Source organism: Ranitomeya imitator, chromosome 4 (assembly GCF_032444005.1).
Source record: "Ranitomeya imitator isolate aRanImi1 chromosome 4, aRanImi1.pri, whole genome shotgun sequence".
Taxonomy (NCBI): Eukaryota; Metazoa; Chordata; class Amphibia; order Anura; family Dendrobatidae; genus Ranitomeya; species Ranitomeya imitator.
Genome location: NC_091285.1, coordinates 452,248,813 through 452,268,113, shown reverse-complemented (window position 1 = coordinate 452,268,113; position 19,301 = coordinate 452,248,813). Strand labels below are relative to the sequence as shown.

At 38.2% G+C, this 19,301-nt stretch overlaps 1 protein-coding gene across 1 annotated transcript in view; it reads left to right on the top strand.

Moving 5' to 3' along the window:
- LOC138676451 (uncharacterized) overlaps positions 1-18,643 on the top strand; it is a 101,891-nt gene extending 83,248 nt beyond the window's left edge. Inside the window, exons 15-20 of the mRNA XM_069765760.1 lie at positions 760-884; positions 4,068-4,123; positions 7,380-7,516; positions 9,358-9,476; positions 11,286-11,393; positions 15,751-18,643. Coding sequence (XP_069621861.1) covers positions 760-884; positions 4,068-4,123; positions 7,380-7,516; positions 9,358-9,476; positions 11,286-11,393; positions 15,751-15,777 — 572 coding nt within the window. The 3' untranslated portion in view covers positions 15,778-18,643. The remainder of the gene's footprint in view (positions 1-759; positions 885-4,067; positions 4,124-7,379; positions 7,517-9,357; positions 9,477-11,285; positions 11,394-15,750) is intronic.
- The last annotated feature ends 658 nt before the right edge of the window (positions 18,644-19,301 follow it).

The following is a 19,301-nucleotide window of genomic DNA, read 5'->3' as shown; positions in this document are numbered from 1 at the left end:
CATAATTTATGGACATAAAAAAAGTCTACCCAAAGTTTAACAGTGGTGTGTAGAATTTTTATTTCCACGGTATATCAAAATAAATATCTACATCAAATCAATATTTGGTGTGACCGCATCAATTCTTCTAAGTTCACTTGCAAACAGTATTGAAGGATCTCGGCAGAGAGGTGGCTTGAAATATCTTCGAGAACTAACAGATGTTATGCTGATGTTGGCTTGTGCAGATACTTCTCTTTCTTCAGGTGCAAATACTCGATGATTACGTTTTATGGTTAGTTCTCCAAGATGGTCGGAACAACCTCATTACTGTTTTTTGATGCTTTGTTATTGAAGTATTCCATTGGGTCATAGTGAACTGTGACTAAGGGTGGCAACACTCCAGAAACGTGCCATATGCATTCTATGGAGTGTATACAATACTACGGTATGCTGTTTTTCAAATCAATACGGAATAAAATTTGGATCTTTTTATGCAAGGAATCGTGACATGCAGTTTTATCTACTTTTTTTAATTGATCACAGTTTTTTTTTACTAATGATCGTTTGATCTGTTGCTCGACCTATGATTTTGTCCATTGTTAAGGACTGTGCAAATGTCTTTATTTTACCTAAACCATATGTACTTTAGGTTTGATTGAATGAAATTTAAACCCAAAAATATCAGCAGTGTCTTGACCTTCTCATTTTGTTTCCTTTCAACATTGTGTCTGATAGCATGAGAGTTAATTGTGTTTTGTTTTTATTTTTAATTTCCAGACATTACACCGGTTGTTGATTTATTTACGCTAAAGCCGAGGTTCATCAATCAAGATTATGGTGCAGACTTAAAAGACAGAAATAGTAAAAGATTCATAGAACTGGCGAACAATATTACACAAGGGGTAAGATGACAGATTGTTTAGTAGTTGTAAAACTCTTACAGTGAGGTAATAGTGGAGAACTTAAAGTTCAATTATTTTCTCTATTTACAAGGTGATATAATAAAGGCATATATATATTTTGATTATTATTTTTTTGTGGTAGATTGGCTCACTTGGCTGTACATGGAGATAGCCACGGGAACACTGTGGGTTTAAAGATGTACTTGGTTTATTAGACATGGCATAAACCAAGTTTACGGACAAAATAAACATGGCACTCTGGGCAAAACAGCAAAACGGTAGCACTAGATACAGTCTTTGCATTAATGGGGATCAGCCCACTCATGGTTAGCAAGACCCACAGTTCAGGCATAAACAGACACAAAACACTTCTCTGGAGTGTTCCTCTCCATACACTGACAACCTCCTGACCTTGGAGCCCTAGACCATGTGACTTCCCCTCTCATGTGACTGACATCACAATGAGTACATCAGTACTCAACAAATTTTACAGATAATCATAGCTCACTAAGACTGTAGTGACAATGGATATAGCATCATGAATATTCAATGTCATAGGCTTGGTAACTGGAAATTCCCTCTGTCCCTTGATAACACACATAGTATGAAGAAATACAGTGGCATGTAAAAGTTTGGGTTTTCATAAGTACTGTTATTGCAAACAGTTAAGCAAGTTGAAGATGAAATGATCTCTCAAAGGCCTAAAGTTAAATATTACACATTTCCTTTATATTTTAGGCAATATATATATATATAGATATATAGATACATATATATCTATCTATCTATCTATCTATATATATATATATATATATATATATATATATATATATATATATATATATATATATATATATATATATATACAGTGCCTTGCGAAAGTATTCGATTATTCAGCTCCCTGGAACTTTTCAACCTTTTCCCACATATCATGCTTCCAACATAAAGATACCAAATGTAAATTTTTGGTGAAGAATCAACAACCAGTGGAACACAATTGTGAAGTTGAATGAAATTAATTGCTTATTTTACATTTTTGTGGATATTCAAAAACTGAAAAGTGGGGCGTGCAATATTATTCGTCCCCTTTAACTTAATACTTTGTTGCACCACCTTTTGCTGCGATTACATCTGCAAGTCACTTGGGGTATGTGTCTATCAGTTTTGTACATCGAGAGACTGAAATTCTTGCCCATTCTTCCTTGGCAAACAGCTCGAGCTCAGTGAGGTTTGATGGAGATCGTTTTTGGACAGCAGTTTTCAGCTCTTTCCACAGATGCTCGATTGTAATTAGTTCTGGACTTTGACTTGGCCATTCTAACACCTGGATACGTTTATTTGTGAACCATCCCATTGTAGATTTTGCTTTATGTTTGGGATCATTGTCTTATTGGAGAACAAATTTCCATTCCAGTCTCAGGTCTTTTGCAGACTCCAACAGGTTTTCTTCAAGAATGGCCCTGTATTTGGCTCCATCCATCTTCCCATCAATTTTAACCATTTTCCCTGTCCCTGCTGAAGAAAAGCAGGCCCAAACCATGATGCTGCCACCACCATGTTTGACAGTGGGGATGGTGGATTCAGGGTGATGAGCTGTGTTGCCTTTACGCCAAACATATCGTTTGGCATTGTTGCCAAAAAGTTTGATTTTGGTTTCATCTGACCAAAGCACCTTCTTCCACATGTTTGGTGTGTCTCCCAGGTGGCTTGTTGCAAACTTTAAACAACACTCTTTATGGATATCTTTGAGAAATGGCTTTCTTCTTGCCACTCTTCCATAAAGGCCAGATTTGTACAGTGTACGACTGATTGTTGTCCTATGGACAGACTGTCCCACCTCAGCTGTAAATCTCTGCAGTTCATCCAGAGTGATCATGGGCCTCTTGGCTGCATCTCTGATCAGTCTTCTCCTTGTTTGAGATGAAAGTTTAGAGGGACATCCAGGTCTTGGTAGATTTGCAGTGATATAATACTCCTTCCATTTCAATATGATCGCTTGCACAGTGCTCCTTGGGATGTTTAAAGTTTTGGAAATCATTTTTTATCCAAATCCGGCTTTAAACTTCTCCACAACAGTATCACGGACCTGCCTATTGTGTTCCTTGGTCTTCATGATGCTCTTTGTGCTTCAAACAGAACCCTGAGACTATCACAGAGCAGGTGCATTTATACGGAGACTTGATTACACACAGGTGGATTATATTTATCATCATTAGGCATTTAGGACAACATTGGATCATTAAAGATCCACAGTGAGTTTGCTGCACTGAAAGTAAAGGGGCCGAATAATATTGCACACCCCATTTTTCAGTTTTTGAATTTCCCCAAAAATTTAAAATAACCAATAAATTTTGTTCAACTTCAAAATTGTGTTCCACTTTTTGTTGATTCTTCACCGAAAGTTTACATTTGGTATCTTTATATTTGAAGCATGATGTGTGGGAAAAGGTTGAAAAGTTCCAGGGGGCCGAATACTTTCGCAAGGCACTGTATAAGATTATCTCAACAAACAGGAAAAAGGATGCAAAGAAAAAACTTCAGGAACAACACTGCTGGCATTTTCCTGAAAAGTATTAATGTAGTTAAAACTTAGGGGCACGCCAGCCTTTATAAAACATGGTGTACACACAACCTATCATTTTTTTCTTAAAAATAAGCTACATGCCAACAGTAATACAAACCATCAGCATAGACACCCATTATCCAAGACTATACATATTATGCATCAAAGCAACCAAGATAACACAGACAATCTCATTCTTATACTTTAAATTTTAAAATCGTTTTTATTTAGTATAAATTTGCAATCTTGCTAGAAAGCAAGTCAAAAATACTCAACGTGTGCATGACACTTCAAGTTTCTCATTCACTTTGCTGGCATTAGGTTTTGTCACAAATCATAGCAGAAAAAAAAGGCAACAAAAACGCAACAAATCTGCAACGTGTGCACACAGCCTAAAGGATCCAGTCACCAATTAGATGCTGTGGTAGGCAACAATCTCTAGGTATGAACATAACTGTCAAAAAGCAGAGAGAAATCATTAAAGTTAGAACTTTATCAAAAAGTTGTTCTATTTATAAGGTTGGGAAAATTATTTTTCTCTATATTGTAAGGCAAGCAAGACGACTTTTAAAACAATAATATATTTCTTCTAATTTTGCACCTTAATAATTTTGTTTCAGCTCAATGGTATTTTAAAGGATTTCAACGTGAAACAGATATTTGTGCAATCATTTCAGTAAGTACCTGCAGCAGTGAACAATTCATACTTTGGTCCAATCACTTATAGGTTTAGTCAACTGTTATTTATTGTTACTGCCTACTGTTGTTCCTGTTACTGTATTAGCTAGTCAGCAGTGGGGCACATTTATGATGAATTATTTCTCTTACATGGTTTATCAATTGTTATAAATGAGCATTTTCTTTAATTTAGCTCTCTAATTAAAATCAATAAAGTTTTTTGAATGTCAGTAAAAGACAGCTCCTAAGAAAACCACTACAAATGTTCGTAGATGGTGATGAGCGAGTACTGGTTTTCCCGAGCACGCTCGGGTGACCTCTGAGTATTTGTTATTGCTCGGAGATATAGTTTTTATCACCTCAGTTACATGATTTACGGCTTACACATACGCTGAATACATATGAGGAATGCCTGTTTGTTAGGGAATTCCCACATGTATTCAGTGTATCTGGAAGCTGTAAATCATGCAACTGAGGGGATAAAAACTATATCTCCGAGCAATAACAAATACTCGGAAGTCACCCGTGCGTCCTCGGGAAAACCCGAGCAACGAGTACACTCGCTCATCTCTCTTCATAGATTGTTAGCAATTTTGAGACTACATGTCATAAATTCTGGCTAAGTGCAAGGGAACTAGACTACCACATGTAGTTAAGTGTTCTCCTTGAGATTTATTTTAGAGTAAAAGAACTGATGGTTTAAGAAGATATGGAAAGGCGGTAACCATGAGGGTTTTTATCTAATAATTTGTTTATTTTACAAGCACTTATACATATCATATTTTGTACAAAAAAAATAAATAAATAAAAATAACCACATTTCATATTTTATCCTCCTCCTAAATCCCCCAAACCCATTAAGTATGGTACAAATATAATGTTTACAAGAAATGTTGTAAATCACGTTACCCCTGCCACTCATGTACATGTTACAAAAAAAATAAAATAAACAATTTTCATATTTATTAATTGTTATGAATCAATCACAAACTTATTTCCAAAAGTCTCCATTTAATCATAGGGGTGCTTACATTTTCATATCACTTTTCATATGTTACAACGGCTTATGAGAAGTTTTTCTCTTTAGAAGTTTTTGGTGCTGAGACTAAGACAATCACTTTTATTCTTAACCCCTTTCCGACATCGGGCTTAAATGTAGGCCCGATGTCGGACTCCCTCCCTTTGATGTGGGCTCCGGTGGTGAGCACATATTTCCTGACACATGTCAGCTGTTTTGAATATTTGACATGTGCCCGGAACAGCCGCAGGTGAAATCACGATCCACCCACAGTTATTAACACATTAAATGCCGCTGTGAAACTGTCAGCATCATTTAACATGCTCTTCCGGCAATCGCGCCGGAAATCCGTCCATCGGTGATGCCTGTCACGTGATCACGGGTAACTAATGGGTTGGCATGACAACCAGAGGTCTCCTGCAGACCTCTTTGGTTGTCACTGCCGGATTGCTATGAGCGCTGATATCAAGTCAGCAATTCTGCTACATACAGGCGATCTGATCATCGCCTGTATGTAACAGAGCCGATCGGACAAGTGTAGCTTCTAGTCTCCCTGAGACTATTGAAGCATGCAAAAAGTAAAAAAAAAAAAAATTTAAAAAGTTCAAATCACCCCCCTTTTGCCCCAATCAAAGTTAAACAATGAAAAAAAAAACATAGACGTATTTGGTATAGTCTCGTTCAGAATCGCCCGATCCATCAATAAAAAAAGGATTAACCTAATCGCAAAATGGCATAATGAAAAAAAATTAAAAACACCAGAATTACATTTTTTGGCCGCAGCAACATTGCATTAAAATGCAATAACAGGCGATCAAAAGATTGCATCTATACCAAAATGGTATCATTAAAGGGACACTGTCACCTGAATTTGGAGGGAACAATCTTCAGCCATGGAGGCGGGGTTTTTGGGTTTTTGATTCACCCTTTCCTTACCCGCTGGCTGCATGCTGGCTGCAATATTAGATTGAAGTTCATTCTCTGTCCTCCATAGTACACGCCTGTGCAAGGCAAGATTACCTTGTGCAGGCATGTACTACGGAGGACAGAGAATGAACTTCAATCCAATATTGCAGCCAGCATGCAGCCAGCGGGTAAGGAAAGGGTGAATCAAAAACCCAAAAACCCCGCCTCCATGGCTGAAGATTGTTCCCTCCAAATTCAGGTGACAGTGTCCCTTTAACAACGTCAGATCGGCACCCAAGAAATAAGCCCCTCACCCAACCCAAGATCATGAACAATTGAGACGTTATCGGAAAATGGTGCAATTTTTTTTTAACAAACTTTGAAATTATTTTCACCACTTAAGTGAAAAAAGAACCTCGACAGGTTTGGTGTCTATGAACTCCTAATGACCTGGAGAATCATAATAGCAGGTTAGATTTAGCATTTAGTGAAGATGGTGAGAAAAAAAAAAACAACTGTGGGATTGTACTTTCTTTGCAATTTCACTGCATTTCAAATTTTTTTCCCGTTTTCGAGTACACGATATGGTAAAACTAATGGTGTTGTTCAGAAGTACAACTCTTTCCGCTAAAAAAAGCCCTTAAATGGCCATTTTGACCAAGAAATAAAAAAAAGTTGTGGCTCTGGAAAGAAGGGGAGCAAAAAATGAAAATGCAAAAATAAAAATACCTCTGGTCGTCAAGGGGTTAAGAGGCAGACATGCTCCTCTGAATACAATCTCTTAGCTGAAGAGGGACTGATAAACTTTCTATTGAGCCCATCTTCAGTCTCAGAGAAGAGTACGCATTTGTCTGTGTCTTCTGCCCCTCTATTTTAGCGATTGGTGGAGTCTGAACAATTTGACCTCGCCAGTCAATACTTTTCACATTTCACGTTATTGTACTATGTATTCTACATCTAGAAAGATCTATAGTCTTATATAAACCAAAATGGCTGTATTATTATTATTATTATTATTATTATTATTATTGTGCCATTTATTCCATGGCGCTTTACATGTGAGGAGGGGTATACATAATAAAAACAGGTACAATAATCTTAAACAATACAAGTCACGACTGGTACAGTAGGAGAGCGGACCCTGCCCACGAAGGCTCACAATCTGTATTCATACTAATACCATTCTTCTTGATGCAGATGTGGTCATGTTTTTGTTAAGCGCAGTCATTGGTTTACTTTTAAAATGCATCTTTCTATAGGTTTTTCTTGTTCACTTCTACATGGCCGAGCAATGCGTAAAAATGTACAATGTTTATTTTCTCTTTTACAGACAGGGATCAGTGATCAGCACAGTAGAAACTACGTTTCCTTCTGGAGCTACATCCTATTCTCAAGTGACTCAAGCAATAGTTAACAAAAAAGACAACCTCGCAGGGCTGAATCTCTATCTGGACCCTCAGTCTCTGTGTGAGTAACTGACATATCCACAGATATATTGTAGAATGGTTTTAGTATTACTGATTTAGGTCTACATAGATGTACATTTTACACCCCAAAGGTAATTTACACCTTTGTCATATGAGTAAGAGTCCACTTTTGTCCTGAGAAGAGCCTGAATCCTTACTTTAAATATATCCTTATTTACCATATATTTTTGTACTGCACAGAAGTCTTTGTATACCATTAACATTACTGCTTGTAAAACTCTCGTCCAATACCTAAACCATGTAGACCTTACCAGAAATCCTTGATTATAGTGACTTAGACCACATTTTTTCACACTGAATATGTGACCGGAAGAACAACAGAATCTCTTAACATGTCTACAAAGTTTTCTACGCTGCAGACATGGGGATGTCATTTAGCACAAATTGAAATTCATGGGTGACTGTGTAATGTTGCGATGTGTTGGAAACATAATAAAGAGAAATGTGCCAGTCAATGCTTGCTCTTACGTAGGATCCTACAGGGGGAATCTCACTTTATTTATTTAGACTCTCCTGATAAAATATTTGAAATTTTGTTTTTAGCGTTTTAGCGTAGGTAACCACTAAATCTTAAAGGTAGTTATGTTAATGTACAGATCATATTGAAATATTCAAGTTTCCTTTTTTTAAAAAAATCAATATATTTGAAATTAAGATCCTAGGAATATGAACTATTAAAACAATTTTGAGCTCATTATTTTTATGTAAGTTGTAAAAGAAACTAGAAAAGTAGTGTGAAATATTTTATATACAGTTATTGAGTTTCAAAGAATTCCCTTAATAGAAAGTGGGACAGGAGTATTAAAGATGTTATCCAGGACAATTTAATTTTTTTTTATTAATATGGACCTAAGAAGTAACAGGTAGGTTCTGCCCACTGCTGATTTCTGCTGATCATGATCATGATGTCGGCAGTCACCCCTCCTCAAAACAGCAGCCTAGAAGAAGAGCTGCTCGGTTGATGTGAAGCAGCAGAATCACTGGCTGGAGCGGTCAAGACTGCTCTAGACCTTCATCGGGTATAACAGGCAAGTACTGTAGCTAGCAGCTGCCTGTTAGTTTTTAGGGCCATAGTGAAACAAAAGAAAGAGTCCTAGATAACACCTTGAAAATGAAATTGTCACCATGAAAATGCAGCCCAATCTGAAGGCACCATGTTAGGGGAGCCAAGTAGAGTGATATATAGCTTTGTGAAGAAAGGCTCAATATAATCTATGTTTTAATCATTTAAACCTCAGCTCTTTCTGTGATTTTTGATTTTTGGTCCAGGGTGTGCTCCCATCAGTGACTGACAGCTTTCTTTATATATGTGTGCATACAATTGTAGCCGTCTATCACAGATAGGACCGTCCACTGGACTGAAAATCCCAGAAAGCGTAGAGGTTTAAATGTTTAATATATGGATTTCTGACAATATATTCACTATAAACTGTGGTTTAATCTACTCATCTCCCCCTGACCTATAGCATGCTGCCTGCAGATTTTGCTGCATTTTCCTGGTGACAGGTTCCCTTTAAGTAAGTAGCCATTCATGTAGTGTTTCGACTCTTCGTTGTAGTCTACTAGGTTCTTCTTGTGCCAATTTGAAAAGATGGATTCCACAGAAAAAGCACAAACTGAGCATATCTGATCTCCTTTTGTCACTTTGCACTTAATGGTGTCATTGGAGGTTCTGTCTGAAATCTGTTTTTACAATTCACTTAATGAACCTATCAATGGCAATGTTGCTAACCACAATTGTACAGCTTGTATTTAAAAAAAAAAAATGTACAATTGGGCATACGTGGATTGATGTGTTTCAAATAATTTGAATTATTCCAGATACAAGTCCTGTAGCACCGACCAATCCACCTCCTGGAAGTTCTGTCCCAGGTTATGGAGTGGCAATTATTGTCATGTGCATCCTCCTCATATTGGCAATACCTCTTGTCATAGTCCTGGTGAGTATCTATATGAGATGTGTCTGATAAGTAATTTAGGTATAGTGACTTTCTTCTATATTGCACTGCCCTTAGATAACTCACATATTACCATGTAAACGTGGTGAAATAAGATTCAACATATTTACATGATGATCTATTTAGTATAACATTTGTAATGAGGGTAAATAACTCTAAATTAATGACTAAACGCATAAAATAAAATTTGCCATTTTGTAAAAAAAATTTTTACAACCATTTGCTAGAAAAGCTTAAAAATTACAGACTAGAATATTCCCTTAGGCTATGTGCACACGTCAGGATTTCTTGCAGAAATTTTCCTGACAAAAAACGGACATTTCTGCCAGAAATCCGCATGCGTTTTTTTCATGTTTTTTCATGCGTTTTTGACGCGTTTTTGGTGCGTTTTTTGTGCGTTTTTTCCCAAATGCATAGAATAGCGGGAAAAACGCAGAAAATCTGCAAAATTAATGAACATGCTGCTTTTTTTAACCATGATGCGTTTTTTTCGCGGAAAAAAATGCATCATGTGCACAAAACATGTGCAATGCATTCTAAATGATAGGATGCATTATGTATGCGTTTTTAATGAGTTTTTATAGCGTTTTTATCGCGAAAAACCTGAATGTGTGCACATACCCTTAATGTTGTTAATTTGCCCTTTTATGGCATGTCAATATGGGTTGTCCTCAGGCAACAATGGCAAACTAAACCAAGCTTTCAAGAATCAATAACATGTTGCTACACTTTCAGGTGACTTTCGAAATTGAGAGGCAACAATCATTATTTCTGTATTTTTAGCAGTTTTTTTCCTCTGCATTAGAGGAAAGCAGTGTCTGTTTGTGTCTTTTATGTTTCCCACCCGCTTGCCTATCTCCATAGACCTTTATAGGCAGCAGGTGTAATTTGACCTCTCACTGAAGACAGTTAAACAGGTTTTCAGAGTGAATGATCAGTGCAGGTGAAGTGGCTTATGAGTGGGGCAAAAGGCATTTTTTTTCTCATGAGAGATATTACAATGTTTTTATTATCTTCACTTGTGTTGATTTATGAAAAAAAAGGTGTAGTTACTATTTAAAGTATGTAGGTAAAAGAGGCCAGAAACTAAAAAAAAACCTGAATGAATTCTCATCATTAGATAATTGAAGCCAAAAAGATGATTTTTATATAATGATGTAAATCTACATATGCATCTGAAGAATCTCACCATGTATAATGAAGAGACCTATGTAGCTGTATTTGTAATTTTATCTTATGCAATTTTGTATCTGATTGTTATTGACTCATATTTTATTTTCATTAAAAGTGTAGGGGCGGGGGATTTTTAGTCACATCGATCAAGGGCGTAGTTTGGAGGGTGATGAGGTTGCAATCACACTGAAATCCTTGGACCCGAAGGCCCAGTTATCATATAATAAAATACTAATAGTATACATTTATAATAGGGGTTCAGATTTTACATTGTGACCAAGCAGTCACATTTCATATTTTCTGTAGCTAATTCAGTTCACATGTATGGACACATGGCCTTTACTGTCATGAAATGAGTATGATAATCCCTCTTAGAATAATCAAGCACTGGCTTCATTATTCTTGAAATGATCAGTAATGCGCTGATTACATAGCATTTACAAAACATAGTTTGACTCTCCATTTATTTCTTTTTAATTTAATTTTAATTTTTTTAATTTTTTTTTAAGGAAAGAGGTTGTAGAATGGTGTTTTATTAACACATATATTAGTGATTTCTGACAACAGTCTCAAATATTGGTCAAAAGGTTAACCAAATATTTTTCTTCTCGTTGCCAGGCCTTAAAGACTGATTTGTGTCGGAGACTTTCCAACGCTTGCTCTCTTAAGCCTCCCTATGAGCGTTATCATGGTGTTAATGTTGCATCTGCCTTGACTAATTACAGGGTAAGAGCATATTTCTACTTAAGTGAATATCTCAAAAAAGTTTAACTGCACATATATCAATAGGTTATGCCTCACCACCCATAGACACCATGGTGAAATGTCTTTGTGATATACAGGTGCTTCTCACTAAATTAGAATATCATCAAAAAGTAAATTTATTTCAATTCTTCAATATTAAAAGTGAAACTCGTTATATAGAGTCATTACAGAGTGATCTATATCAAGTGTTTATTTCTGTTAATGTTGATGATCAAGCACAGTTATATTGTTGTTTCAAAACCAGGTATTGCTGCTTTTGGCAGTGTGGACAGGTGCCAAGTCCTGCTGTAGAATGAAATTTCCATCTCCAAAAAACTTGTCCGCAGAGTGGAAACTTCACACTAGACCTCAAGCAGCTTGGACTGTATGCCTCTCCACTCGTCTTCCAGACTCTGAGATTTTGATTTCCAAATTAAATGCAAAATTTACTTTAATCTAAAAACAAAACTTTGGACCACTGAGGAACAGTCCAGTTCTTTTTCTCCTTGGCCCTGGTAAGACGCTTCTGGCATTGTCTATTGGTCACGAGTGGCTTGACACAAGGAATGTGACACTTGTAGCCCATGTCCTGGATATATCTGTGTGTGGTGGCTCTTGAAGCAATGAGTCCAGCATAAGTCCACTCCTTGTCAATCTCTCCCAAATTTTTGTATGGCCTTTAATAATCTTTATTTTTATATAGCGCTAACATATTCTGCAGCACTTTACAGTTTGCACACATTATCATCGCTGTCTCCGATGGGGCTCACAATCTAAATTCCCTATCAGTATGTCAGGAAACCGGAGTACTAGGAGGAAACACATTCAAACATGAGAACATACAAACAAAGATGTTGTCCTAGGTGGGACTTGAACCCAGTATTCCAGCGCTGCAAGGCTGCAGTGCTAACCACTGAGCCACCGTCCTTCCTTTTCTAACAATCCTTTCAAGGCTGCAGTTTTTCCGGTTGCTTGTGGGCCTTTTTCTACCACCCTTTTTCTTTCCACTCAACTTTCCATTAATATGCTTGGATACAGCACTCTGAACAGCCAGCTTCTTTAGCATAACTTTTGTGACTTACCCTCCATATGCAGTGTGCCAAAGACTTCTTTCTGGACATCTGTCAAGTCAGCAGTCTTCCCCAAGATTGTGGAGCCTACTGAAATAGTCTAGGGGCCTTTTTAAATGCTTATGAAGCCTTTGCAGGTGTTTTTTATTAATTATTCTAACTTACTGAGATAATGACTTTTGGGTTTTCATTGGCTGTAAGCTATAATCATCACATTAACAGAAATAAACACTTGAAATAGATCACTCTATTTGTAATTAGTACTCTATATAGTATATTAGATTCACGTTTTGTACTGAAGAACTGAAATAAATTAACTTTTTGATGATATTCTAATTTTGTGTGTAGCACCTGTATACCTAATGCACATATTTTGGTCACACTTGTTTAGCCATCAAATGCAGTAGGACAAGGCATGGCTACAGTCCACACAAGTGTACAATAGTCCGTATTTTGCTGGGGTCACACTTAACATATGAAAAAGTGGTCCGTTTCTCTCGGCTGAGAGTTACACAAATGTTCTCCGAATGGTCATCCGTGTGTAATGCGTTTGCAATGCGAAGATGAGATTTCCTCGCATCTATGTATCCATATGATACACGTATGGCTTTACCTTTCTCACTGCTTTTCCCCAATGAATTTAATGGTTCATTGGGCTGAAATGAGGAAAATGTGTGCGTATTTCTTGCAAGTCACACTGATGGTCCGTATGGCGTCCAATTTTTTTCTCGCACCCAAAGACTTGCATTGGCGAGACTTGGCTGATATACGCGTAAAATCGCAGCATGCTGCGACTTCACTTGTACGTAGAATACGCTTGAGAAAAAAAACGGTGATGTGAGCTTCCACATAGATTAACAGTGGTCTGAGTGCTATGCGATGTTTTCTCGCATAGCACTCGCCAGTATTATACGCTAGTGTGACTCCACCCTTTTAGGAATTTACATTTAGACAGTTGGGATAATTGAGAACTAATCCTCGTGGATCTGATTTAGTTCTTTTCAATTCACTCCTTCAAATAATTTAAGAATGGTAGCCAGTAAGTTGCATTGTCCATAATCAATAGCCTGCTTATAACCTACATAAGTTAAGCAGACTATAGCAGGGGTAATATATAGTGATGAGCAAGTATATTCATGGCTCGGGTGGTCTCCGAGTATTTGTTAGTGTTTAGAGATTTAGTTTTTGTTGCCTCTGCTGCATGATTTACGGCTGCTAGACAGCCTGAGTACATGTGGGGGTTGCCTGGTTGCTAGGGAATCCCGACATGTAATCAAGCCGTCTATCAGCTGTAAATCATGCACCTGAGGCAATGAAAACTAAATCTCCGTGCAGTTACAAATACTCGGAGACCACCCGAGTGTGCTTGGGAAAACGCGAGCAACGAGTACACTTACTCATCACTAGTAATATACCACGTGTGCAAACTTACAGGTCAAAGGGGGGCTGCTTGCCACCTTAAAGAGCTTGCCTAAGAAATTAATTAAATGGCCCGTTGCACAAATCAAAGGAGAGCCGACCCTTGTCACATGTCATTACAGTTTGATGAAACGCAGCTACTGAGACCTGTGTTTCAATGACAGAGGAGCTGAAACATAATCACACACATTCCAGTGAGCTGCCAAAAAATGGCTTTGATAGGCGAAGAAATAAATAATCTTTTAAGCTGACTGAGCATGAAAGATTTTTTTAAGCCTCGGTCCTCTGAGTGTAGTCAGCTCTGTCACACTTTAGCTCACAAAGGTATTCTTGTTTACTATACAGCTCCTCATGGAGGCACAGGTCTCTAGAGTAGAGAGGAACGAATTAGATCAGGTCCCTGCTTATTCGGCAAGCTATAGCACTTACCGAATAAGCTACAGTGGGAACCCGGATACATAGAGCGCGACGGCTGATCAGCTGTTCGGCTCTGTAGCTTATTCGGTATCTCGGGAGTTGTTTCTTCAGACTGCAACCAGTCTGGATAAGTGACTAAGAGACTGCAGCTTGACTTACCTGAAGTTTTATTACATTCTTTGAGAACCTCTTTAAACATAATTAGAAACATAAGTTCATGTCTTGCTTTTAGCAATTAGATATAGGGAAGAGCAATAAAACATACCTTTCTGTGGGGGGAAGGGAGGGGAAATTGAAAACAAAATAAGAGGTACAGTTATAAATTTTAGTGCATTTTCTTGTGCCCAATTGCTTTTTTGATCATGGTAATATAACACAAGACCTTGGCTAGATAGTCTAAATTTAGTTATACTATATCACATCTTGTTTTTACACTATGATTAGTATACATCAGGAATATTCTGGTGATTTGGGTGCCAATCTTGAGTTACTGAGTACATCAGACATCCTAATTGTCCCCAATATCTGCTGTTGAGGGAAACTAGGATCAGGCATGTTTGATTTGAACATTAAAGGGAACCTGTCACCCCAAAAATCGCGGGTGAGGTAAGCCCACCGGCATCAGGGGCTTATCTGCAGCATTCTGTAATGCATTCTGTAATGCTGTAGATAAGCCCCCAATGTTACCTGAAAGAGGAGAAGACGACGTTATATTATACTCACCCAGGGGCGGTCCCGCTGCTGGTCTGGTCAGATGGGCGTCTCTGGTCTGCTCCGGCGCCTCCCATCTTCATTACAAGACGTCCTCTTCTGATCTTCAGCCACGGCTCCGGTGCAGGCGTACTTTGCTCTGTCCTGTTGAGGGCAGAGTAAAGTACTGTAGTGCGCAGGCGCCGGGCCTCTCTGACCTTTTCGGCGCCTGCGCACTGCAGTACTATCCTCTGCCCTCAACAGGGCAGAGCAAAGTACGCCTGCGCCGGAGCCGTGGCTGAAGATCAGAAGAGGACGTCTTGTAATGAAGATGGGAGGCGCCGGAGCGGACCAGAGACACCCGTTTGACCGGACCAGCAGCGGGACCGCCCCTGGGTGAGTATAATATAACGTCTTTTTCTCCTCTTTCAGGTAACATCGGGGGCTTATCTACAGCATTACAGAATGCTGTAGATAAGCCCCTGATGCCGGTGGGCTTACCTCACCCGCGATTTTCGGGGTGACAGGTTCCCTTTAAGCAAAGTGATGTAATGTATATGATCTATAGTGGATTTAATGTGTCACTTGCAGACCCTCCCATCCTTTGCCATCATTAATGCTTATCCTATGTACACTGTATCATTAATAGTACATTTTAGATCAGGCGCAGAGTTAGATATGGATAATATTTTTTTATTCTTGCTTCTGAATGTTTTTTTTTATTTTTATTTAATTCTTTCCAGACTCACTCCTATGATTTTCCACATTAATCATCTCAAAAATGAAGCCGTAGGATGCACAGCCATATGGACTTTGATTTTCCACATTAATCATCTCAAAAATGAAACCGTAGGATGCACAGCCATAGGGACTTTTTACAACTTTCACCCAATTCCCATAAATTCCTTGGAGGACACAACAATCATTTATTTGTAAAAAATGGATTTTCATGAAAGATTATTCTCATGGAAAAATACAGCAAAGTCTTTGTAGCCTAGATGATGCCATCTATCTCATGTACCGTGTATGCAACATTGTGGGACATTTTCTACATCTACAAAAAAAATTCACTGCGCATACAATCAATTTTTTAATTGAATTATCTTCATCTGAAGTGTTTGGGACTGAATATTGGCATTAACCAACGTGTCTACCATTATTTATCTCAGGGATTCATATCCATTTGACAGTAATAGACTCCTTTAAAGAGAATTTCAATCACTTTGAACTTCTACTATGTATCCTACCTGAAAGAACAAGGATATTGCACAGGATAAAGTATTGTTGTGTAATCTGGCAGTAGTTGGTTGGCTAATGTGGCTGTTCTCATAGCAAAATGGCCATTGGGTTTGCTATTTGGACGGAAGAAGATCCAAGTTCATCTGCTGTTGTCTTCTGAAAAAGCCCTGATCAGGCTCCAAAGAATTCTAAATGCGAATCACTGCTTTATCAGACACAGTTACCTTTATAGTAGAGCAAGAGGAGTGGTTTCACACGCAATGCTTAGAAAAAAAAAAGATCACTAGAATGCCAGGAAAAATGCCACAAAAATGCAGCATTCATTCGAAAAAAAAAACTCTGCTGTCAAATAACAGAGAAATATGAAACGCATTACAAACAGTGTTTTGTTTTTATTGCCTTTTCACATTGTGTGTTTTTTTTAATTCAGCATTCCCTAGGTGTGGAATTTTTTAATCCATTTTTCAGTAGAGTTTCTATTCTTCAACCTCCTCACCACCACCACCTCCTTTCTTGTGCAAGCAACCTCTCCAAGGGTCCCATTCAGTTTGATAGCAGGGACCTTTTAGGAAAAATTCATTTTGTATTTATTAGTGCTTTTCTCATTATAATTATTTGATAGCAAGGTATATGCTGCATAATTATTGCATCAAGTTGTCCTAATATAAGGGACTCTGTTTTGTAATTTCTCATCCTATATGATGACCTAATTAAAAGGTCAGATGGATGTGATTATGAAAAATTATTTCTGAAAATCCAACATTAAAAACCAGTAACCTGACTGCTGCTGCTGACCGGTTGCAGGGTCAGGTGACCGGTGGTAAGGGTGTCCTCACTTCCTGTCCGGCATTGACAGCCAAAATGGCAGCGCTGGAGCAGAGAGGCAGAAGGTGGGGATTACACTAAGACTATGTTTTCTTTTATTTTTATTACAGGGTAGCTTGGCACTGATCAATATAAATATATAGCAGAAGCCCCTGTAAGCTAAGATTTATATTTATTATTGTATATTTTTCTTTGTTATAAATTCTTTATTTAAAGAATAGACAAACTATAGCCATATACATAGTTTTCCTTTTGTAAGTAACACATAAAAGAAACTGATAAAATACAAACAATGTGCCCTGTTAAAATCTTTTTCTATGTATGTAAAACAAGGTAAGGGTTAGTGTATATGCTGCATTTCTGTTATATTCAGCTTCTATAGGGCCTAATGTACCTCAGATTTTATACAAAAGTCTTTGTCAGAGACCTTTTGAATCAGATAGAAAAATCATAGCATGCTCTTGCAGTATTACAGAAATATTCTCCATAAGCAACATGTCAAATATAGGCCAGAACAGGATGAACGTTCAGGGACCGCCAACTAAATGTACACGGCGCTGCTTTACACATGAAGTCTATGGAATAGGATTGACTATTAAAAGGTAAAACCTAGATTTGCATGCTCAGGGATACCAATTTAAGACTGTTTTTCCCAAAGAGACCAGCTATTCTAACATTTAGGGCTTGGGGAGTGAGAATCGGGTCAATTATGCAAATTACGCTATAATCGATCTCAGATTTAAGTTTGATCCAATTTTCTAGGATGAGGAAATTGGAGCACACTCTGAGAAGATGAACAAAACTTCCCCATCTTTTCCATTGTGTCAGTGCACAGGCATCCAAGTACAGGTTGAGGATCTCCACCACCCTAGACCTGCCTGGCCAAGCGAGATACAAATATTTGATCAAACTCTGACAGATGGTGATATTTTTTTTTCCTCAGACAGAATGTTTGAGGAAAAAAGATAAATCAGATATGCACACAGCCGCCCATAAACCAACGTTGGTCCAGGTGTAACCTCATGTTTTGTCAAATCCCACCAAGACCAATAATATGGCTGTTTGCAGCTGCCCTATTTGGTCCACAAAATACAAGATCTCTAAATACATTGTATATATTTAAGCCCTTTTAAATGTGCTCTGTGGCTTCCATTTATAAGGCCGGGATCACACACAGCGAGATACGGCCCAGTCTCGCAGGTTAAAACCAAGCTCTGGCACCGGCACTCCGGAGCGGAGCGTGCGGCCACACAGCAATACATGGAGCCGCATGCTCCGCTCCAGAGTGCTGGTGCCAGAGCTGGGTTTTAACCTGCGAGACTCGGCCGTATCTTGCTGTAGTGCGACTCCGGCCTTACAGAAGCCAAGTGTGGAGTTCATAACACAGATTCAATCTGCTTTAAATTAACTCCATCACGTTTCATCAAAGTTTTATCTTTAAAAATCTAACCAGGTTTGCAAAGAAAGTTCCATCACAATTGTGAGCATGGCTTTACATCTATGTTAGCATGTTATATTGTTAGTGTTTCAGGAATGTGCATAGAAAATTCTAATAAAAGTTTTTAAAATGTACTTGAGCAGTCATTTCATTCATTATACATTGGATTTTTTGTGCCAGATTCACAAATTTATTTTTTCTGTTCACAATATAGTTACTCGGTAGCATTATATAAAATCTCTGCAGACAGGTCTACTCTAGACAGAATTACTCGATGCAATTTGTGAAGAATGGTTTTACCAAAAGAACACAAAACCTGTCCAATGCCATACAAGGGTATGTTCATGAGACAATCCCCAGGTTAATTTACACACAACCAACATCATAAAACAGCATGCAGTTTTGCCATGCTGGTTATTAAAAAATAAAGGGGAACCCATGCAGTTTGTTTTATTTACTTATCAGCTGCACTTGCTCTGTTATTAGCAACACAAGGCATAGGCTGATGGTAGTACTACTCAATCAACGCTAGAGTTGAGCGAATTTGTTTGCGTTCCCTCTTATTCGGCAAACTACTGCAGTTATTGAATAAGCTGCAGAGGGAACCTGGCTTCCTGGATCACATGGGCTGATCAGTGCCCCGGCTGCATGTGTCACGGCTGTGTCACAGTCACAGAACATGCATGGACAGTCCAACAAACAGGCTCTCCATGCATGTGCTGTGATTGGTGCTGCATGTGTTGCAGCTGTGTCAATCAGCCGACATGATCCATGAAGCCGGGTTGCCTCTGC